The 23,979-nt window shown below is 44.5% G+C and overlaps 1 protein-coding gene across 1 annotated transcript in view; it reads right to left on the bottom strand.

Moving 5' to 3' along the window:
- PHYHIP (phytanoyl-CoA 2-hydroxylase interacting protein) overlaps nt 1-23,979 on the bottom strand; it is a 470,429-nt gene that overhangs the window by 130,069 nt on the left and 316,381 nt on the right. Inside the window, exon 4 of the mRNA XM_069617750.1 lies at nt 5,659-5,776. Within this exon, the coding sequence (XP_069473851.1) occupies nt 5,659-5,776 (118 nt within the window). The remainder of the gene's footprint in view (nt 1-5,658; nt 5,777-23,979) is intronic.

A 23,979-nucleotide genomic window follows, 5' to 3' on the forward strand; every position in this document is an offset into this window, starting at 1 on the left:
TTCCCGCACACCCCTGAAATACACGTACCCTGCTGCTTTTGCGTGTGATACTTCCCGCGCACCCATGGAATACACGTACCCTGATGGAATCGCGTGTGATAATTCCTGCGCACCCCTGAAATGCACGTACCCTGCTGTTTTTGCGTGTGATACTTCCCGCGCACCCCTGGAATACACGTGCCCTGATGGAATCGCATGTGTTACTTCCCGCGCACCCCTGATGTACACGTACCCAGGACAATCGCATGTGAAACTTCCCACGAACCACTGAAATACACGTTCCCCGCTTGGCGTTTGCTGTTTGGCTGCCCTGTGAACTGGTCCAGGGTTAGCGCAGCCCTTTGCGATGATTTGGGAATTTTGAAGGCTTTTCCTTGCGCAAGGGCGTTCTTGGGGGCGTAACTGGCGCTGCTGCAGGGTCGCTGCGCCACTCTGCGCCACGGCTGGTTTTTGAGGCTAAAATCCATGAATACGCTGTGCGATGAAAAGGATTTTATCGCACGCGGCTGGCGCAGTGTATCGCACGGGGACACTGTGCGCCAGCCGCGTGCGCCACTTTTGTGCGAAATTCTATGAATTACCCTGTTAGTTTGGCAACAAGATAGCACAGGGAATGTTGTCACGCCAAAAAAACTGTTGCAGTTGGCATTGGAACAGCTTCACTACCCTGCCCACACACCAAAAGAGCATGTAGCCGCAGGGATAAGTGAAGACTGGTTTGTGCCAAATTTGTATGAGTATGTTGTAGAGTTTGTAAATAACGGCATGACCTACCAGAGATTTCTGCCATGTCACACATTGAGGGTTGTACAGGGAACATTGCCGCGACCGGAAAGCACTTTCCAGCACTTGCATATCGACTATGTTGATATGCAAGAGAGATGTACTTCTTCAAAGTACTTGCTTGTAGTTGTGGGTCCATTCTCAAGTTGGCTTGAGGCTGGCCCCAATGCCCATAATGACGCCTGCTCTGCGGCTAAGTTTCTTGTGAGGGAGGTGTTCCTAAATTGGACGATTGGAGATAAAATTTGTTATGATAATGGGCAGCACTTTGCTAATGATTTGGTAAAGGAGATAACACTCCTGGGGATGAAGCGTAAACTATGCATGGTTTACCATCCTTAAAACCAATGGTATGGAGGAAAAGATGAATGGACTGCTGAAGATGCGATTGGCTAAGCGTACGCAAACTCTTGAAAAATCATGGATGCGCTGCTTGCCTCTTGCTTTGTTTGTACTGAGAAATACGCCTAGATGAGATCACCACCTGCCCCCTCATGAGATTGTTACAGGGCAGAGAATGCATGCGCCTACTCCGCCATCGCGCACAATCTGATACTCACTGTTCTTCTTCTATTCTGTGGGAAGGGGGGAATTTGATACATATCTCAAAGAAATTACCATATCCTTTCAATATATATCCTTGCAGAGAAGGCCTATAAACCAATCTGGACAATCACCAATCTGGACAATCAGATGACCTAAAGTGACACTTTTCTACAAGGGAGACAAAGTTCTTGTAAGGAACCACGTCAGAAAGTGGGATAGGAGTGCTTCACCGGCCCACACACCCTCTTCTATTCAACACCAACTGCCGTCAAGCTTGAAGGTAGGCGAGGATGGGTCCATATGACTGACGTTTGCAAAGACAAGAGCACCGTCTCCCAAAGAACAACATTATGGGGAGTATCCATGAACTTTCTTTCAATTTTATTTACAGCCATTGGAATTTATTTAAAAAAACATCAAAAGAGGGTGTTGAAGAAGTTTTTAATGGGAAATGTGTAGCAAAGAAAAATAAATTTTCAGAACCTTTGAGTGTTGACAAAAAAATGTTTTGAAATGGAGAATAGGAACAAAACAATGGGGAAAGGTGAAAGGTGAAGAGAAGGATCCTGATGGATGGGTTTTTACACAGCCTGCTGAGGTAGAACTTTTTTTATTGATTGATTTAGCTGTTTTCAACAACTTTTCAATATTATATAAAAATCATTTACAATAAATGTACAATTCATAGAACGTTAAAAAGAGTTAAATGATGGGAAAGGGTGTGTATGATTGGGGGAAGATTTCAATGGTTGGGAAGAGATTGAGGGAGACATGACAAGATTGGAAAAATGTGGATACATAAAGATGACGTTGTTAAAAAGGAACAGCAGGCCCAAAAAGAATTAGTCATTAATAAATGTATAAAAGGAGGGAATAATGTAATAAAGATGCAAGTTCAACACGGTATAAAAGGAACGCACTTATCAGCTGAGACAGTAGCACCGTAAAAGGGGAGGGGGCTCATTCTGATGCCTGTGAAATCAAATCTAATACAATGCATAGTAAAACTAAATTCATAAATACAGGGGGACAGGTAAGTATAATCAAACTTAGTGGTAGAACGAGATGCAGTAAATAGGCCTTAAAATCTTGCTTTTGCAGAAAACGTGTGTTAGCTTTTTGTGCGCAGAAAAAACTGCTGTGGCTTGTGACAGAGTCTGCGATCCCAGGCCAGTACTGAAAGAAGTATACAACGGTTGTTATTTTTCGAGGTCACAGATTAGAGTTTGCAGGTTCCGCCAACGAATAATGGATGCATGACTTTTTTATAATTCAATTTTGTATTGGAGCCGAAAAGAACCACGGCAGTTTCAAATTGCCCCGTAGTACATTTTCCCGGGGGAAAGGTTTAGAATGTCCCCGATATGCAACATTTTTGTAGCAGCGCGTCCGTGGTTCAAGGCTCTTGCAGTGACATGGTAAGCGATTCTCATGTGAACGAAGATGAGGCGACCAGGGCAGTTGATTAAAGTTCTGCTGGTTGTCTCAAATGTTTCAATGAACTAACTTTGTGATCTGGGAATTGGGGGTGGCTTGTTAAGTCATATGTTGTTGTAATTGAGCGCGGTGTGGGAAGGTTTGTGAACCCAATTAAAAAATATAATATATGCTTTTCTGTAAGGGTCTGATGTGCAAGCTCCAATAAGGTTGGTGTGGGGAGATTTTTTCATGTTGCAATGTTACTAATGTCATTAAGCTTGACTATTATAAAAGTCTTAGGGGGTCATTACCAGTATGGCAGTAGGGGCTTAACGGCACCGTTAATGATGGCGGTGCCGTTAATCCCCTACCGCCATATTCCGAGGTCCCTTACCGGGTCCCAGCAGTAACAGCTGGTCTGACCAGCCGTTCTTTGCGGGACCCGTTAAGGGACCTTGGAGCTAATAACGGGCCTGCAATTTGCGGACCAGTTATTAGCGCCTTCCCCATTCCCATTGAGCCCTATGTGGGCTCAAATGGGAATGGCGAATGGTTTACTGAATGGAGATTTACCGGGTCTGCATAGGTTGGAATGTCTCGGTAAGTCCCCATTCAGTGACACCGGACCCGGACCCGGACCCGGGCTGCGAGGCAGCCATGGCGCTAATAGCGCCATGGCTGCCTCCAAACTCGTAATGACCACCTTAGATTTAGGTGGGTTTCTTTAACAGTGCCTTTTTATGCAATTCTGTTCCGTGATCTGTTTAAATTTGTGGTCCCAGCTGTGTTTGGGCCCTGAATAAAACTGTGTTACTTCTTGCCCCGGCGTACACTTCTTTTTGACTACTTTTGTCATGTGTATTGGTTCCGAGGCGACCCCTACACAAAGGTACTGATTAATTGGGTTGATTATTTCCTCTTCATTGAATTGAAAGTACTGATTGATTAACTCCTCAACACATGTTTTGCCCTTTTGATGACTCATGAGGAGGACTCGCACACAATGGTAATCCATCTAGTGATATGATATACTTTGAATTTTGCACTTGTTATTCTGTATAGATTCTGAATATTATAATTTATATTGCTGTTTGATTGTATTATCTTGTAATTGTATAGGGGTTGTGAAACAGAGTGCCTCTGTTCAGCAGCTCTGTGCTTTTTTTTTCAATATTCGTGCTCCGAGAGCTGGGATTTGTAGTGAATGCAATGCAGCATTTACATCAATATTATTTCAATAGTCTAGTACAATAAAAAAAAAATCCTGCACTCTCTACATTTTATTTACTCTTAATACTAGCCCTTGTGATCTTACTTTCCTTGGAAAAACAGACAACCACTCAAGAGTGACTCTTATTTCTCTTGATTGGAGTCTGGGAAGACCGGTATCTACCTGAATTGGAGCATGAGATTGCTGTTGTTTATCTGGATTCGCCCGTGCCATACGTTATAAGGATATTGCAAGTCTCTGGGGAGTTTTGTGACCAAATAGAGGAATGAGGCCAGGAAGTTCCTTAATTAGGCCACGGAACACCAAATTGACTTTCAATATCCGTTTTATGTAGGGTAGGGGGTATTGTATTCCTTATAATACATGACCACATACTGTAATTCCCTTTAATACCAGTTTCTTGTATAATGTAATGAAAGAGGTCTTCCATTTTCTGATCCACATAATCAATATAGAATCTGTTTGGATTTTAAAAAGCAAAAATGCAGCTCCAAATGTGTTGCAGAAAAAACGTCAAAGCAGTTCCATAAAATGTATCGAAACGTTTTCATATTGTGCTTTACAAAAAGTAATATGCAGATTATTGCTTGCAGGTGGTAAACTCCTGCAGTGCATAAATTAAACATGTTACCATAAACAGTTTCTTGCCAATTAATGGTTATAATGGTTATAAAGTGACACAAAAAACGATTCTGAATGCAAGGAGTTTTAAAGGCCTGCCACGTCTATATTAAATGCTGCAGAGGCAGCTGGAATTCTCTCTGCTGGCTCCAACAGCAGGCATTGTGATGTCACAACTGGAGAGTAATAACTGATTACAGAGCAGCTCTGATGTCATTTTCTTATTGCAGGTCAGTTGCGGTGTCACAACTAGCCTACAATAAGAACATTATTTCCTGGCTTGTATACAGATGTTGCAGACTGCCATGCATTCTATAGCTCCTATGTCTCCAGTTTGGAACATCTAATGACTGTTGTTTCTTTGAATTGGACAATTGGATGAATTTTTGTTTATTTTGTGAAATGAGGTGTGGGATGGCTGCAGTTATTTCTCTGGTTGACTTGCAGTGTGGAATGGCTATTAATTACCTGGACTGGAACATGTGATGGCTGTTTCTTTTCTTCATTTGAGTGTGAGATAGCTGTTAACTCTCTGGATTGGTGGGAAATATATGTTTTCCGTCAGGGTTGGGGGTGAGACATCATTTTGTCCCCTATATTAGAGTGTTTTTAGTAGAACGCAGAAACACTGTTGTTTCTCTTGTTTAGAGTGCGGGTGTTCCTGTTTGTCATGTCTGGAGCGGGAGTGGTGCTGTTTCCCTAGATTGGAGTGTGGAGTGGCGATAGCTTCGTGGGATAACTATTTAGAACGGGAGTCTGGGAAGGATGTTGCTTCTTGGGGCTGAAATATGGCGGGTTTGTTGTTTCTCTAAATTTGAGTGGGGTATGGCTCTTTCACTGGTGTGTAAGGACAAGGCCGTGTCTTCTGTTGTTTCATTCGATGGGTGTGGGATGGCAGTTAGTTGTTTTCTTTTGGATTGTACAGCGGGACGGTTGCTGCTTCACTGGATTTGACTGTGGGGTGTTTGTCACTTCTATGGTTTGCAATGTGTGACGTTTGTGGTTCCGCTGTATTGGAGCCCAGAGGGACGCTAGTTCCGCTTCTGAATAGTACTGACCTGATGTGCTGGAAGTATTCTTTGTGCTGGTTCCTGTAGAAGACCGTGAGGGGCAGCATTCTCCCCGCTATCAGCTCAGCCTTCTCCTGCAGCTGCTGCACGTGCTCCTTGGCATAATCTGGAAGAGCAGGTGAATGAGGCTGCATGAGTTTCATTGCCATAAACACAACGGCACCTAGAAATACAGGCCTGTGGCGCACTGAGTTACTCAAACAGCCAGGGTACATCGAATGTGCACAACGCAGGACTCCAGCTCAAAGAAAGTCAACCTTTCCCATGACCTTCAAAAACAGGAAGTACCTCATTATGAGTTTTCACATAAGCAGTCGTTTTTGGAATCTACCTCCTGGTTAACATTGATGTAACCTCATTAGTCATCTGATGTAACCCAGCTTTGATTGTAGCCTAAGATAACTACTGTAACCACCACGCTTCTGTAACCAGCGCCTAGATGCCCCTGGCTTAGTGCGCTTAAGAAATGTCTAAATAAATAAATAACCAAACAAACAATCTGCGTGATTAATGGAACTCATGAAAATATCCAGAAATACTGCACAAGATATTTTTGAAAAATTGGAAATATTTTATTTCTTTTTCATATATTTCCGCCCTTGTTTTGAGGAAGGAAATCGATTGTGCTGGGTACTATACGCGATTGTACAATTACTGTGCATTCCATAGGACGGGCTGTGGGAAGGTGGGCGCCAGAGACGCCCCGCTTTTCATTTGCGGGGCAGTACTTGCGCCCTACTTCACATAAGGCAAACAGTTTAAATACTGTTGTGGAACTTTAACAACATGTGCCTCCATCTCTTGGGTGGGGGAAAAAATTGGAGGAGTTTTGACATCCTAATCGGGCTGTGGTTACCAAATGCACTATTCCTAGGAATACCACATGTGGTAAATAACCGTTACATCATAATTTGTTATGCAGTAAGAAAAATGGTTCTATGGCAAGGTTCTATGTGCACATTCTGCCTGTTTTACCGCATTCTGCCTGTTTTACCATTGCCACCATGGGCGTGCGGCTTGCCGCATGAAAATACTGCATGTGGTAATTACCTTTAGCATATGGCGTTATTTCAGGGAATTTAACTATTTTTGACAAATCCATCAAGTTGGCTGTAACGGATGCAGATTTCCAGAAATATTGCATGCTGTATTTCTGGAAATCTGCATGCGTTATTTTCCTCTTTTTTTCCATCCATATCCACTCTCATTTTGAGGAAGGAAATAGATGGTTGCTGTCAAGGCCCATCGAATTCCCCAGCTTTTTTGGCGATCCCATCATTATCAGAGATAAGCGAGCTTTGATGGGTCTTTATGGCAATCAGATCTTACATGCAGAACAGCCATTTCCTTTTTACTTTTTGTATTCGGAGTGTCAGGCCCTTTTGTCCTAAGATTTTACTGACCAGTAATCAGGATGGGTTTGTGAGAGAGAGGTTGTGGGAGGGAGAGAGCGAGAGAGGGGCAGAGAAAGGGACTTCTTAAATAGGAGTTTTAGAATTTAATACAGAGGCTATTGGCTAACTGAAACCGGGCCCCCTCTACTTTCTTATGGGGAGGGGGTCCCAACCTGCTACATACCAGGCACCAAAAGAACTCCCCACACTTGCGCTATATCTCTTTCTCCATGCTAATACCACCCCTCCCTGCCTCTCCCACCCTTCCCCAGATCGGAGAAGAAACTATTTCAATACATCAGAACAGCTATCTTTGGTAGTCCAGAGAGAGAAATATGGCAATTACATGCAAGTGTTCTGAATGAACCAAGAGGTTGCCCTCACATAAACAGACGTCCCTCGTCTCCTTGACGTCATTGTCTTTAGAGAGAAAGCAGCAAAGGTGCCCCCCACCCCACACTTCCGCCAGGCAGCGTTTCTTTAAGATCCTGTTGTGTCCCTGCGCTTTGCTTTAAGAGGGCGTGGCACAGACACTGGAAAGCCTGTGCAGAGGGTTGGACCCTAGGGGGCGGGGAAGAGCGTTATAGCTAGTTGGGGTTTTTACATTAACAAAGGAGGTTGATGACTGATGCTGTTCCTCGTCGTTATTTGAACCCGCATCCTATGAGGGGTGTGTGCGAAGGGCCGCCGTGCCCGTAGCTAAAGGTGGCATAACAGATCCAGTTCCAGACAATTAGGAGTTTGGTCTGGCGCACTCAAGAGGCTTTCAGCACTGCAACATCCTAAGACTTAGCATTTCTGGAATGTGTCCTATCCCTTCCTGCAGCTGGCATAAGGAAAGAGGTCCCAGCCATGACATTTACCTGGGTAATGGAATAAGAGGGGGAGCGGTATCGCTTAAGGGGTACAGCACCTAAGATCTTTTGGGGAGCTTGAAAGTAGAGTGGGGCATTTTGTCCCAGTCTAATTCGAATAGGACAGGAAGGGGAAACCCATTTTCATAACATGACAACTATATCCTAGTGGTCACACAATATGTACATTTATGAGCTATGGCAAGCGTAAACGATTAGTCACGAAATGCACACACTAGGCACTCAATATAGGAAACATCATGTTGGTAACTAATGAAAAGCAAATGCAGCCATGAACTGTACAACTTCCGCCTTTGGTATTCTCGTCCCAACCCACCATGAAAGCATTGACCGTCGCTTTCCTTTGAACAGGAACCGGATATTTCACATGATGAGGAAGTATGAATCCAACACTGGAGAGGTGGTCACAGGGCTCGCGAATGATAACAAACAGCGGTGCCACAGCTATAGTCTGCCACGCAGCACAAAAAAATGGCCAAGAGGAGGAAAACGCGATAAAGGTGAAACTGGTGAAACATTGAAGAAGTTGCCATGCACGGTTTGTGGGTTTGATCGTGGAAAGGGTGGGGCTCATACAACTTGAAACAATCTTAGGTGCACTGTGGTAAGCAGCATCTCACACAGCGGACGCTCATGGACCTGCCTAGCAATTTTTTAGGTCACCATTTTTGGTGCTTTAGGTGCTGCTTTTCAGTTCTCCCTCTCACAGGCCATGTCATTCATTGTATTTGAAAGTGATTTTTGGTCGCCCAAGGCCCTTGCATCTTGTACCTGCCTTTTGATCCCAGTAGCCCCCTATCCACTCTCTCCCCACACCATCCCCTGCTCACCTTGTTCATATCAATTGCACCTTTACTCTTTACTGTTCTTTCCCTCTCTTCCCCATGTTTTTACCCAATCCCCTGTCGCTCCACTCTCAATATCCCCTTCCCAGAGTCAGCCAATCCCCATCTTTCATTCTTCTCCCAAAAGCCACTCTGGCTACTCCTCTATACCCCTTTTCACCCACTCCAACCTCTCTACCCCACTCATCACCTCCCTTTAACTACTCTCACAAAATACCTCCTCCACCTCTAGTGAACCCACCCTGGGCCCATGGAATGCCCAGCCCTTAAAAACACTCTTTTCTCACTAATCACTTAGAGCCCCTAAGCCACAACAGCTCGGCGATGGCTATCAACAAAATCTGCATTCCCCCCACGTCAGCCCCCAACCTGTAAACCCTTCACTTCGACTTTGCTTCACCTTCTCACTCCCCTTGTCTCTCCAAAAAAAGACAGCGTTGTTGGCTTTATGATAGGCAAGGAATCCTCATTGCCATCCCTTCTGACTTCAAATGCTCTTCCTTTGAGCATACCCCTGTCAAACTCCTCATTCCCGGCCCTCTTAGTGTCCTCCTCATTTACCGCTCCATCTCTCCCACCTTGCAACCTTAACCTCCTCTTCCCCGATCTTGGCCTCCAACCTGATGTCCCTGCCATCGTAATGAGTTTCTGGATGTAGCCACTGTATTGCGTTTAGCTGAATTTTGACTGTAGACACTACTGCATTTAGCTGACCCTCTGAGCATAGCCACCGCATTGAAACTAGATGCACTTTTGAGCAAAGCCACCATGTTTTAACCCAGCCCTATTTCTGAGTATAGACACCAGCTTGAATAGGGTATTGCTGGCCTCTGAATTATGCCTCTGTGTGGAAAGCATACCCCACACTGAAGTTTGCCACTGTACTGACCACCACTGCTCCTGCTTCTCTCCTGCATACCTCCCAAGTAGCACACACACACTACACTCAAAAACACACAAACCACACATCCACCACAACAAACAACCGCAAACAAACAACCCAGACACTGGGCCTTACCCCTCCAGACAGAACAAGCCAGTGCACACTAACAAAGCACACTCAGAAAGCCCGCACACACAGACACTAGCTTCTCCTGGTCCTGCAAGCATCCTAAGAAGAGCACATCTTCTGTCCTATCCCTTTCCCCTCACTAACCTACCCTGCCCTCTTTCTTACAAAGCCACATGAGTGCCCGGAGACCATGCAAATGGTAGCAGTGCACAGTATAAATTAACATAACATAACATAACATAACATACATAACTGATTCCACCTAATACACTTACCTGATTTCCTCTCTCTACTGACACTGACGCAAATCAATAATGGCCCTCCAGACCATGCTCTCACCCCCATTAACCATTCTGTACCCTACTTCCTCTCTCCGCAGATGATTTTGGCTCCCCATCTCCTTTATCATCCCCAAAATACACACATCTTGTTCACCATTCTATCTCTCCCACCTTTTCCCTCTTTCTCCTCACATCCTTTAATAAACCTCTAAACATTGTTCGCTTTGCCAACACATCTGGCACTCCAATGTATCCTTTACACCTCAGGTTTTCAAGAAACGTGTACCCTTCACCTTCAGCCACCTCTCTGCCCTATTCAACATCTTTCTCCGGAGCATTATCCCGGCCTATTGCAAAACAACTGCATTCCTATCTCTGCTAACAATTTACTGCCAACCCCAACATCCATCATTCTACAGACCTGTCCCTCTCCTTCCCCACTTCTCCACAATCATTGAGAAGGTTGTCATCATTCACATAGTCAACTATCCTGAGATGCTCTCACTCTGCGACGCACTACCATCTGTTTTCCGTTCCAAACTTTCTACCAAGGCTGCTCTCACCCATGTCTCAAACTCCTTAACCACTGCCAACCGCTCTCACCTTGCACCTGTTCTTATTCTTCTTGACCTTTCTGCTGACATTGACACCGATTATCACCCTATCCTCAAAACTCTTTTCTCTCTTGGCTTCACAACCACTGCACTTAACTGGATCTCCTCCTACATCTGCTCCTTCTGCATCTCATGGAACTCTAATACATCATTCCCTCACCCCACCAAGTGAGCATTCCCAGGAAGCAGCCCTAGGCCCTCTCTACTTGTTGTACCTCCCCCCTGGGTAAACTAATTTCATCTTTGACTTTAACTATCTACGCGTTGCCAATGATACCCAGATCCCCTTCTCTTCCCCTTCTTTATCCCTACTAGCTTCAAACGTATTACCAAGTAGGCAGTTGGTTATACCAATGGCTGGATGGCTCTATGCTGCCTCCTGCTCAGTTGCTCTAAGACAGAGCTATCTCCTTACCTCTTATGCCAACCCCACTCTCCATTACCCTAGCACCTTTCCTCCAGAATCCCTCCAACCACTGTCACACCCTGAGTGACCATATAACTCATTTTGTGCACCTTAATCTCCCGTAACCATTAAAATGTAAATTCTCACATTGTAATCACTGCCCTGGGTGCCCCCTATGTTGGATTACTTATGTTTTGTATCCATGTGCCTGATACAGTCCAACACAGACATTCCTCACATGAACCCCAGCCAGGGGATCCCAACCGGAACCCAACCGGACATCATCAGTGTTAAAAAATCTGGGAATCCTCATGGACAGCGGCATCACCTTGGAGCCACAAGTCAATGCAATAGCCACAAAATGCTTCTACCTACTCCAGTTAATAAGAGGGATCCTTCCTTATCACAACCTTGGACCTTATCAAAGATAAACTACACAAATAGTCCTGGGAATTTCTGAATGCCTCACCAAAAAAAAAAATACAATGCAATCAAAATACTGCAGCAAGACTACTCCTGAGATTAAATAGCAGAGACCACAGCATACCAGTCCAAAGAAGTCTACACTGGCTACCAATAAAGAAATGCATCAACTTCAAAGCCCTCTGCATTGCCCATAAATCGCTACACAGACAAGGAGCCAAATTCATCCAAACATAAATCACCTGATATCAGCCCAGGAGAGACTTAAGATCCCTCACCGACCTCCAAATAGAATCAAGACACTACGAGAAAAGAACATTCGGAGGAACTGCCTATTCCTATCGGATAGTCAAACTACGGAACTCGATCCCTAAGGAAATAAGAACGACGGAAGGCCACCTTACTGTGATGAATCTGATGATGTCATCTCCCCTTTCCCAGTGGTAACCTCCCCCATGTGGCCAGGGGAGAGCAGTCGCTACCTGATCCGGACCCTGGAGGCAGTTAAGGACCACATGGGGTGAGGCGACCATCGAGGGGGTGATGCATCATTGGATGAGACATATATCCCCCTTCCCTCTTAGGGTTACCCCCCTCCATTCCGCAGGCATTGATGGCACATTGTGCTGATTCCCTTCAACCATCCACAAGACCTATTGGAAACACCTTTCAATACTCTACACATAAAACGCAAGGAACCGCCTACAACTCCCATACATCTAGAAATACTGGAACGTGGAGGCAAGGGAGCAATGCAGATCACCAGGGACGAGAAGCACCAGATACGCTCTAGTGGTTGTGAGCATATGATAGGTGCCGGGACATTTAAAAGCTTTACCCAGCATAGAGTGGAAGAATGCTACCTGGGAAATCCAAGCCCTCTCGGTGTTGAGTGAGAGACTGTGAGGACGCTAAGACGACTGTGGAATCGGCAGGCTTGGGAGGAAGGTAGGAGACAGGGGACTGCAAAGGCCGGTTCACCATGCGGCGAACGCCAGAGGGAAGGAAGAAGAAACGTCCTAGCAGACACGGAAACCTGGAAGCAGCCTTACCACCACCCGAACACAGTGCGAGAGCCTAGAGGAAAGTGCGAGCTGCGAAGGACGTGGAAGCTGTTTGGTGAAGCCGGGGAGCCTGCAAGGTGAAGGCGGGACATTGTAGTGCTGCCTCTCGTCTAACGCAAGGGAACCGAAAGATGCCACAAGTAAACCAGTGAGTCCTAGCGAAAGAGCTTGTGACATCAGGGTGCTACTGCAACACTGCCAAAGAAAGAAAAAAGTGTTTGAAACGAATGAGAAGGTATATGAAATCCAATGTTACCCATAAAGGATCTTCAGAACAAATGTGGGGGCAAAGCAAGTTTGCAATTGTATAAAGTAAATCAGATGAACGTAGGACAAAAGCTAGTTTGCAACTCTATCAAGTGAATCAGATGAAAAGTCCTGGTAGCAGAGTAAAGCAGGCAAAAGCAAGTTTGCAATTGTATAAAGTAAAACAGATGAAAAATCCTGGTAGCAGAGTAAGCCAGGTGAATGCAAGTCTTGAATTGTACAAAGTCAAGTTTTCAATTGTATAAAGTAAATCAGATGCAAAGCCCTGGTAGGAGAGTAAACCAGGCTAAAGCAAGGAGGGGAGTAAATCATATGACAAGTCCTGGCAGGAAAGTACACCAGGCCAAAGTCAAGTTTACAAGTGTGAAAAAACCAATCTCATAGAGAAGACTCTGAAAGCAAAATTAAACAAAGTGGCAAAGAACCTGGCTGGGAAGTGCACCAGGTATCCTACGAGGTTGAGACTTGCATTACTGTTGGTTTTTGTATACGCATTTTTTGGTGAACAAAGAACCCTAAGGTGACTTCATGCCCTTGGGGGTTTAAGGTGTCTTGAAGAAGAAACCGGGGGAAGGGAGTTGTCCCCTGGAAATGTGACTTTTATTCATTGGAAACTTTTGTGTTGGAGTTATACATGTCTTTTGAACTTGAACATTTGGGCACTTACAGGGCCAAATACATCATCCTTCACATATTAGAGTTGTTTTGTAGAACGTGAGGCCAAGGATAGGATTTTGGAAACAAGACCTTTTGTTTGGACACTTTGACACTGGGCTGACCTTTAGTTTTGGCAGAGAAATACCTCCTAGTGTAGGGATAGTGGGGCCTTTTCCCAAACCACAGTCGATAGCTAAAACCAAGAGCTCCCTGTGTCCGCGTCTCATTCCTTGCTCCTTATATTACTTTCAGGAAAAGTCTAGAAACCTGGCTTTTCACTTGCCGAGATAAACACCAATCAACCTTTAGCAAACACTCCATGAATGGACCACCCAACCCACACAATCCCTGATGCTACAAACCATAAACCAGTAACAAGGAAAACAAGGGATACATATAGAATGTAAAACAATAACAGAACTACAAATAACCAGAAATCACCCACACAACCCACACTTCTCACCTGCAACACATGCCCAGATGGCTAATGAATGAACCTGCCAAAACACGCAAACCGCACATCACCCTAACCAAGCTACAAACCCAACCACCTCAGACAACAAACAAGTCAAACACTGGACACTGCCCTTCCGGACACAACAAGCTCAGTGCACAAAACAAAGCACATCCAGAAAGCTCACACGCACAGATGCCAGATGCTTCTGGTTCTGCACGTATCAACAGATGAGCAGAACATCTATCCTATCCCGCTCTCCCTCACTAATCAACCCTATCCACTTTTCCTTGCAGAGCCATGTGAGTGCCTGGAAACCATAAAAATGACAGCATTGCGCAGTATCAATCAACTTAACATAACATAACATATATATTCCTAAACTAGCCCATTAGCCCCAATCCAACAGATTCAGTGTAACAAAGCTGTAGAGGAGCAGTTACATGCCTCTGCAGGAAATCCCGCCCCCTACTTCCTACATGTTGGAATCCTGAGATTGTGCCATGTTTGACACCCGCAGTTGTGCCAATACCGCAGTGAATATTCAAAATAAGGTACCCACTGAAAAAGCCCTATCGAATGTATTTCCAAAGAGATGACAATCTGAGGGAGGAACTCCCTGAAGGAATATGAAAAGGAGCAAACAGAGAACCTAGTGACTAGACTGCAGGCGAAACCGCCATTGTATAGAAGCTGGACATTGGTGTCATGAATTTAGTAACCCAGGACCCATGGAGAGAAAAGGCTATCTGGTCTGGTATCAAAACTGAAGCAGCCAAGGTTAGTTATTTATTCTTGAAAGCAGTGAACGTTCAAAGGACGAATCATCCCTTATTAAGGAGCAAAGAAAGAACACCAAGGGTGCCAAGTTTTGTTCATTTAAGACATTTAAATGTTGCAAAATGGACCAAATTGTGGTCTCCTGTCACATGAGCCAAGGACGGAAATAGAACTGAGCTTGGAGTCCTAGAACAACGATAGTGAATGCCTTCACTCCCATATATTCCCAGAGACAAGGATACTTCACAAGGCCAAGTTCAAAGACAATTTTCATGGCAGAAGGCATGGGTGATAAGAGATGTTCGGCTAATTGGGTGGGGGGGTAAAGTCAAGTCCACCTCCTAGAACCTGGGTGTGGGCTTACATGCTGCTAAGTGAACTGAATGTTCCATACATGGCAAAAACATGCAAACCAATTGTAGAGGGCTGTATAACAAAGGGCCTTATAGTTTGAAGAACAATGATAAATTGTGTATTTAATAGTGTTGAGGATGACATGTTTTAGAGGTAGGCATAAATTGTCCATCTAACAGTGGGCATTGAATCACAATCCTAGTCCCTATGGAAATTATATTTAGATGTCTCCCTTAACCAATCCCAACCCTTGATAGGTTTTTTTATTATTTTCCACTCAGCATGACATCACCTCTGTCGTATTTTTTGCATATAAGGATGTTTTTATGAGAAACTTGTTGAGAGGCTGAGCGAACTTCTGTTGATGTCCATTGTAACTCCCTGTTTTAGATAATTGTTAATAAAACAATGGGCCTCATTCAGAGTTTGCCAGTCCGTAAATAACAGTGGCGGTAAACCCACCGCCACCGCTGTCTCCGGACCGCCAAACTACGAGTTCTGTAGGCGGGTGGCGTTACGTCCACCAGGTCTGACCTGACGGGAGTAACGCCACCCGCCTGCAGACGGACGCTGAAACGCAAGAACCATTAGAGCATGGTGCCACTGTTTTCACTTCCCCATTGCTGTGCGGGAATGGGGAATTACAGAATGACGGCTCCGATATAACCGGATCACCGGGGCTGTAATGCCCTGGTAATTCCGGCAAGTCTGGAGCCGGTAATTCATTCCAGGTCCGGCGGGAACCTGCCAGGTTTTCCGGCACGGTTTACCGGCGGACTTGGAATGAGGCCCAATATCTTTGCCATCTTCCTGAGTTGGTTCAATTATTTGGACTCAGAATTACTCTGCGTTCCCATCCATTGCATGCACATTACTGTGGCATGAGAAGCAAGATCCGCACTCAGTTGCCCAAGGCCCAATATACCATCAGGGGGCAGGCAGGATTGGAGCATCCCAGTCCATGCACTAAATTACTGTTAACTTCCAGAACTGTTCAGTGCTTGACACACATGCTGAGCAGTTTGTGAAAATAAAGTTCTGCCGCTTGTATTTGCAAAGGAAGGACTCTAGTGACTCTGCCAGCTGAGGCATGGCGAGGGTGGTCAGCGCCACACCGGAATCTGCCATGCAGGGCTCTAGTCCTAAATAAAAAAGTAGGGGGAGTGTGACACAAGCATGGGAAAGAGACGTCACAGGAAGTGAACATTGGAGACACTTTACAGTGGCTTAATGCACGCTTCATCTGGTCTTGCAGCTAAAAGCGTCGCTCTTCAACCGTGTGGCAGCAGAAAAGGAAGAAAGGTGTGTGAAGGAAATTTAATGCATTTTAAAAAGAAATTCTTAAAAACACATGGGGTGGAGCGGCGGCCACCCTCTCAAAAAGTGGGCGTCCCCCGACTTGAGCCCTGAAATGTGCCTGCCTACCAGCCTTTGCACCACATGTGTCAGCAAGAAGGGGTAGCAGCTGGGGGTGCCAGGGTCGCGTATGCACATCGGGGGTCACTCCAGGGGAGAACACAAGCTGCCACGCGCAGGAGCCCTCTCACATGACGGCCTGATTCATAATGGAGACTAAATGCAGATATGATCAAATGACAAGTTCTAATGTGTGTTTGCAGAAATGTGAACATCCGGCAAATCTGCATCAAATGAAATTTCAATGTACCCGTTACAAATGATTTCTACTGGATCCAGTTTTGGCATATAAGTTTTGATCATTAGACTATATTTGCAAAACAATTTAAATAAAATACTAATTGAAACCAAGGGGCACCATAACCTTTTCAAAAGTAATTTTTATCAGGGGATTATGTATCACTTTTTGAGAGATTCCTCCTGTTTCCAAGATTGAAGTGAGCACAAAAACAAATCCCACACTGGCTTTCAATCTCCAGCAACAGGTGCATTGAATTACTGCAGGATTCTGTAGTGCCGGTGCCCACATGGTTGATTAAAGTGTTTGTTCCATTCCGTTTGAGAATTGTACCTCTCCTATTCTGGCGATGACCTCTGAACGCTAGTTAATCTACAAAGGTTCACATTTCCTTCGGCGTGGTCCTTAGGAGCATGCTAAAGAAAACATCATAACACATAATGGGCCCAAATAAATATGTCGCCCTTAGTTTATGGGGCCTCCCGCCCCAGGTCAAGGTGAATTTGGCACTGGCCAGCCCTGTCCGGAAATCCTGGTTACACCTCTTCTTAGTTATGTCTTTGCCTGAGAGCTTTTTTCTTTTTTTAAATCTGGAAGAGAGTCTTTCAATCACATCAAGTGGATACAGCGAAACAGAACAATACATTAAAAAAGTTTCAAGTACAACATACAAAGTAAGCAACATTGTCCTCATCCAGGTTGATCGAATTACATTAAGCATTATATTACATTATCCCGTTTCATTACGTAAAGTCGAAAGATTTCTTAAATTTCCGTTGAGTACATGGTATGGATTTAATATACTCCTCTTCATGATCATTGATTGTTAAATCCAAGATCCAGTCATCATGTGTCGGACTCCTGTTTGATTTCCACTTTTTCAACCTATATTTTTCCCTAAATCACTGAGGAACTAAATGGGCACTAGCATGGGTGGGATATCGTTGATCTCAGTAATTGTAGCCACAACTTCACCAGCATATATGAGTGTGTGTGTTTTTGTGTTTTTTTGTTTCTGTTTTTGTTTTGTTTGGTGTATCTATTTGTCTGTACAGTATTGGCCCATTGGCCCAACTGTTTGAATAGTTAAAATACGCTGATGGTTACAACCCTTATATTTGTTGCTTTTTTATCTTGATACTTTGTATTAAACAGTGTTATTGGACATTGCATATTTCAATTTATTAAGGACTTTGACGGTTAATATATTATTACTGATGTTAATATAAATTGGATGTTCGTACAACAACTATATAAATACAAGTTTATAAAAATAAATACATCAATACATTTATCTGGCGAATGCTGACAGTTGGGTCATGAATCCTTTGCACTAGGGTAAACCATACCTACTCTGTCTTGTGTATAATGTAAACGAGTAGGGACCTTGATTTCAGCAAAGCCCCCTTAGTCAACATGCAGCATTTCCTCCAGCACGCATCTGAAAGTGTGTATCCTCAATCCACCTACCTTTGGGAACGTACATTGTTTGGAGCAGACTGATTGTGTTGGATCAAATCATAACAGGGAGAAAATGAGCTTTCTCTGCAGTGTTCTTTGTACAATACATTTAATAGCGTGGTGAGATAAAGGCTCATAGGGGAAAGTAGGCCACTTACTTCTAAATGCTACTCTCATGCAGAAGTACTGGAGAGTGACAATAGAGTCATTTCCTACTTTAAATGAAAAGTCTTCAAAAGGATAGAAATTGTCCATCCGGGAACATGTCAGCCAGCAACAGGATACAGTCTTGGTCCCATCTACTGCGAGTGAAGTGGACTCGCTAGGTGAAAACATATCCCCCTTACACCTTAGAGCCTGACAACACCCCCGTAACTCCCAATACTCCATGGCATATTGTAATGACAGACCAGAACATCCAGTCATTACTTATAGCAAAGTTCTGTCATATCTCTACTTTAAAATATCCGACAATACTGAGACGTGGTGGAGGACTAGAGTGATGAAGATTGCTGATACTGCAAAGCAAGAAACGTGCTCTAGTTGTTTAGGTGCTGGGATATTCAAAAGCACCAAGCGTCGGGAAAGATGGAATCGCACTACTCCCGCTGCGAGTCGGGAAATCCGATGGAAGCAAGCTGCTGAGTGGAACGAGGAAACTCCTGTAGGCGCCGTCAGAAGGAGCTTGGAAGCAGGAGGTTCCCCGTGTGAATGCCGTGAGCAGACAAAGCTGCTGAGTGAAGTCTGAAGCATCAGGGGTATTGGATAGCAGACAAGATGCCTGTCAGGCAAAGGAGCAAGTCGCTTGGAGAACCAAAGTTTGCTAAGGACGCGAAGCTGCCGAGTGAAGACAGTGAGCCCATAGAAAGAAGTTGGAACCCCGGGGTGCTTGGTGGCATGTATCACGAGTCATTAGAACAGAATTGTATGAAGCGAGCTGGGATGCTGAGGCATTTATTGAGAGAAACAAAGGCAAATTAGAATGGGTCGAGGACCCAATGTATAAAAGAAGAAAATAACACGTCTTGGAACTGTTTAACATTGAGAAAGAAGAAAACTTTGTTCATTGATAGAAAGCCCTGACAGCAGATTATTCCAGGCATAAGGACTGCGAGGCTGGGACACACACCCAAATTCATATAAGCAAATCAAGAACGCCCTGGCAGGAGAGTATACTGGCCAGATAGATTGCAAGCCTGGGACCCACACCCAATTGTATTGATTCAAATAATTGAAAGCATAATACGAGAGTGTACCAGACTGACAGACTCGCGCCCACGCTTGTTGAATTTTCTGGAGTGTGTAGAATCCAGGGGAAGGGTGCTAATCCCCCAGGAACTGGAATTGGCACATATTGTGATCAGGGAATAATTTCCCCCTGGTGCTGCCAAGAAGCTAATAGAAGTGAAGCTGCTTCTTGGCCTTGTGGAAATCTGGAAAAGCTCAAGGGAAGAGTCAAGCCCTGTGAGATTGTCAACTGTAGAAATCTGGGACAGGTCAAGGGAAGATCAATGCCCCTTGACAGTGTGAATTTTCTGAAACCTGAAGAAATTTAGGGGAAGTGAAGCCACACCCCTCGCCCCCAATGCCCCTGAAAGTTGTGAAACTTTGTTTATTTTCAGCACCTTTTGAACTTTATTTTTGGAACTTTGGAAAAGAGCTGCGAGTGGCCAGCTGAGAGACATTTCCCTTTGCACTTTATGTTGAGTTTAGAATGTAAGAGTCAGGTTAGGATTTGGACACAGGACGTAGAACATTCTAACACAGGCACCGTTTAGTTTTGTTGAGGGAGGAAAGTAGCCCCTCTTAGAGTTAGGGCGGGATAGGCTTTTCTCCAACCCCCTTTTTACTTTGGTTAATAAAAGTCTTTACCAACCACCATGACACCCTGGTGTCTGCATCTTACTCCTGGTTCCTTACACAATGTTAAATCTGGTGCACAGTTCTGCTTATGACAAAGCTAATAAATATTTAGTTTGCAATCACAGTTTATATTAATGCTGTGGCATGTTATCCAGTCAATGGATGGTCCATGTTTGCCCCGGTTGAAAGAAGCATGCCAACCCACATGGGGGATCTGAGTATGCGCAGCTTAGATGCACACATTCAGATGCACATTTTCACCCATTTGCGCATTGGACCAAATCAGGGGGCGTTGCTGCACATTTCAAAGGTCATCCCAAATCTGCACATTGGAAGCTCTTTGAAATGTGCAGAAAACAAAGACATTCTGCTGCACCTCTTTAGTGCACAGTGTTGCGCATTGCATGACAGGGCTTCCCTGACCCTGTCGTGCATTATTCTGAAGTGTGACTGCAGCTGTATGAATCACTGCTATCACACTTGTATTTCCTTCTCTCAAACAGGGAGAAGCGTGCTTTTTTTCTTTTTCTCTACTTTCACACCCTGTGAAATACATTCCAAGCAACCTCGTGGTTGCTGGCACCCAGTCAAACCTTAGTTTCGTGAATGCACCCCCTACACTGATGTATGAAAGAGCGCTGGGTAGTGCATCTTTTGTGTTGCACTTCAGCCCTCCTAAAGTGTAGAAGTCACTTTTGAGAAAAAGGTGACCAGTGCATTCGTGAACTGCAGGCATATTAAAAAAACGCATCCTCTGGACTTTTTTCATTAATGTTTATTTTTGATTATCTGCCCCATTGGTGGCATTTCACTTCACATCCACAGTAGGCTACTGTGCGGTATTAGATTTAAATAGCAAGGACACATTCCAAAATAAAGAGGTAATTGGAAACATTATGGAGCTCATTTTCTTGTAATGAGTCATTTGACGTTGGGGAGCCGCTGTGTGTTGACATGGCGCATGGCAAACAGCGCTCCCAATTACAATTCAAATCTGCCTGTCATGCTTGCGTGTCGAGCAGGGTTTCATTTCAATTATGCGCGCATGGTAAGCAGTGTTCACAATTACAATTAAACCCTGCCTGGCAAGTAAGCATGGCAGACAGCATTTACAATGGAACCCTATGGGGCCTTCACGCTTTATGTTGGTGCATAAAGCTGATGGATCCCATACGGATTTTCAGCACTTGCACCAGCATGAAAATCCTTCCCAGGAAAACACTGGAGCATTTGTATGGCAGGGGGAAGTGAGGTAGTGGAAACGCAAGTTGCATTGCGCCCCTCCTCTCCGCCATACAAATGATTGAAAATGAGCCATGGCACGAATGAAAGGCATTAAAGACTTACTCAAGGCTTTTATGCTCTTCATTTACGTTATGGCTTATTGGAACATGAGCTCCCAGGACTTCACTCTCTGTTAAAACAGTGCAGTCTTTAGAGCAATTCAGATGGTGAGGAACCCAGTCTCAATCAATGAATCAATGAAGAACCACAGATGGCTCAAAGATACCAAACTCTACCTCTCCCACGTGTGCAACATTTCAGACACATTGGTTATGTGGGCTACAACCCCCTTCTTAGTAAGGACAAAATATGTCATGCCAATCTCTGGGAGGAATGTAGTCCACCACAAAATCCATCTTTTGCTTCAAACTCACTATCGCCCATGGTCAGTTTGCTCTGTGAATGAAGGAATCGAAAATGTTTTGGCTGAGTCTAGGGGCCAGTTATCGAAACTTTGTACTGGTGAAAGGAAACATCTACACAGTATTAGCACTAGGGCGCAGTTTGCCCTAGTGCAAAAAACGTTGGGGCCATATTAGAAAATGTTTGCATCATGGCAAGTGCAAAGTTGCGTGGCCGTAGCAGCAGGGCAACGTTTGCCCTCGGGCAAAAACCTATTCTAACAATGCATTTTTTCAACAGAGCAAGAATTGCCCTAGTGCTAATACGGAATGGTATTAGCACTAGAGCAAACTTTGCTCTGGGGCAAAAATGCATTGAAAGTATATGTTTTTTGCACAAGGGCAATTTTTGCCCTCGTGCTAATGCCGTGCAAAAATTGCACTTCTCATGGTGCAAAGGTTTTCTAAGATTGCCCCGATTTATTTTGCACTAGGTCAAACTTTGCCCCGGTGCTAATACCATGCCCTTGCACCAGTGCAACGTTTCTGTAATATGGCCCCGGATGATCTCTAAATTCTAAATGTTTTGTCGTTAATTGTTGCCGAAGAATGGCAAATATGCCACTGTGGAGAAATAATGTTTCTAGATGCTCTTTCTTGTCACTCTGTCCCTGTGGCAGGCCAGCCCCTAAGAAATGAGATGCATCATTTTGTGCTGGATATCCAATCCTCTTAAGTGCTGTCATCCCTTCGACCTCTTTGATGAGAGCCTTGTTAGCGGGCTACAGCATTTTGCAATTGTACCTTTTCATTTGAGCACTATGTACTATGTGCCCAGAAGAACATGCGCATGGCGGTTTAGCATTAAAGACCAGCCTGTACATTCCTAGAAGCTCCTGGGGCTGCCCTATCTGCTCAGTTGTCTAAGCTCGAGAAAGGTCCACTTTTTACACAATGGATTAATGCGTCCCCTCAACTAGCAATTCAGGGCTATCAAGGGGTTCTCCCATTTCCACTATTCCCACTGGCACATTTCCAACACCATGTCTACCCTGTTATGATATAGTGCCGATGTAGTTAGGTGGTTCCTTTTTTATAGGGTTGGTTTTTTGTGGGACAATAGTTGCATGGTTCAGTGGGCAAATCTGTTAGAATGATTCGTATTTAGTGGGCCAAGTTTCCACAAGGGTACTAGCCCCCTTAGATAGTAGAAGTCAGACCTCTTGCTCCCCAGTGTAATATTGTGTCTAGTCAGTCATATCGTTTCACGTCTTTCGCTAGGTGTGTATCTTGGTCAGGTTGTACTGGGCATATTCTAAGGAAGATCTTTCTCACAGTCTAAGGTATGCCTCTCTGTATAGGTTTTCAGAATCCACTTGAGAATATGTCAGACAAAATTGCCAACATGTAGGCCTGATAAGAGCAGACTTTCTCTGCTATAAAAGGTGCCACATAGAGGATACAATGTTAAAACTCCCCAATTTCTATATACACACTATAGTGATAATTGGAGAGCTAAAATGGGCTGAAAATGGAAGGGAATGAAGGATGTTGATCTACTCCCCTCTGCTGAAATAATTAGCAAATGTTTTACTTATGGTATGGTGTATTTCATGTTTGCAGACCTTGGCAGTTTGATAGGCCACTCCCTATGTTGCAATGCAAGAGGTCGAATGCCCAAGAGGTGTTTTGAAGGCCAGTGTCATCAAGAGTTTATGGCCTCTTTAATCGAGAGGTGAATGGCACCCAATGTACGGGCTCAGAGAGCGGAGACCGCAATGCAGAAGACAATGGAGCTGCCTGTTTATGGATTTTATGAACAGCGGTAACCCTCATTGTTGAGAGGGTACTGTTGTTTACAGAGAGAGATTATCCAGCAGGTGCCAGTTTATCATTTGGTGTACACACTGGGCGGATCACCAACCAGATTTCAACAGTGATGATCTGGGGTGAGGAGGCAGTGGCAGCAACACGCTACTGAGAATGGCGATGGAAACACATTCACTCTCAGCGTCCGGTGACGAATACCAAAAAGAGGGGCTTCTGCACAATTGATTGGCAGGAAAGGAGCTCAAGCAAGAGAAGAGGTACACCCACATAGATCTTTTCTGAGTACCTTTAGATTGCTGCAATTAGAGTGCTCTAGTCTGACTCACCAGCAACACATTTTCCTGAACAATAGCCTCTCGCTGTGAGTCAATTGCCGGATTAACAGTCTGATGCACAGTGAATTACTTGAAGATCATTTACAACTCCTCAGAGCAGTTCAGCCTCTGATTC

Source organism: Ambystoma mexicanum, chromosome 10, assembly GCF_040938575.1.
Source record: "Ambystoma mexicanum isolate Mex_15411 chromosome 10, UKY_AmexF1_1, whole genome shotgun sequence".
Classification (NCBI taxonomy): Eukaryota; Metazoa; Chordata; class Amphibia; order Caudata; family Ambystomatidae; genus Ambystoma; species Ambystoma mexicanum.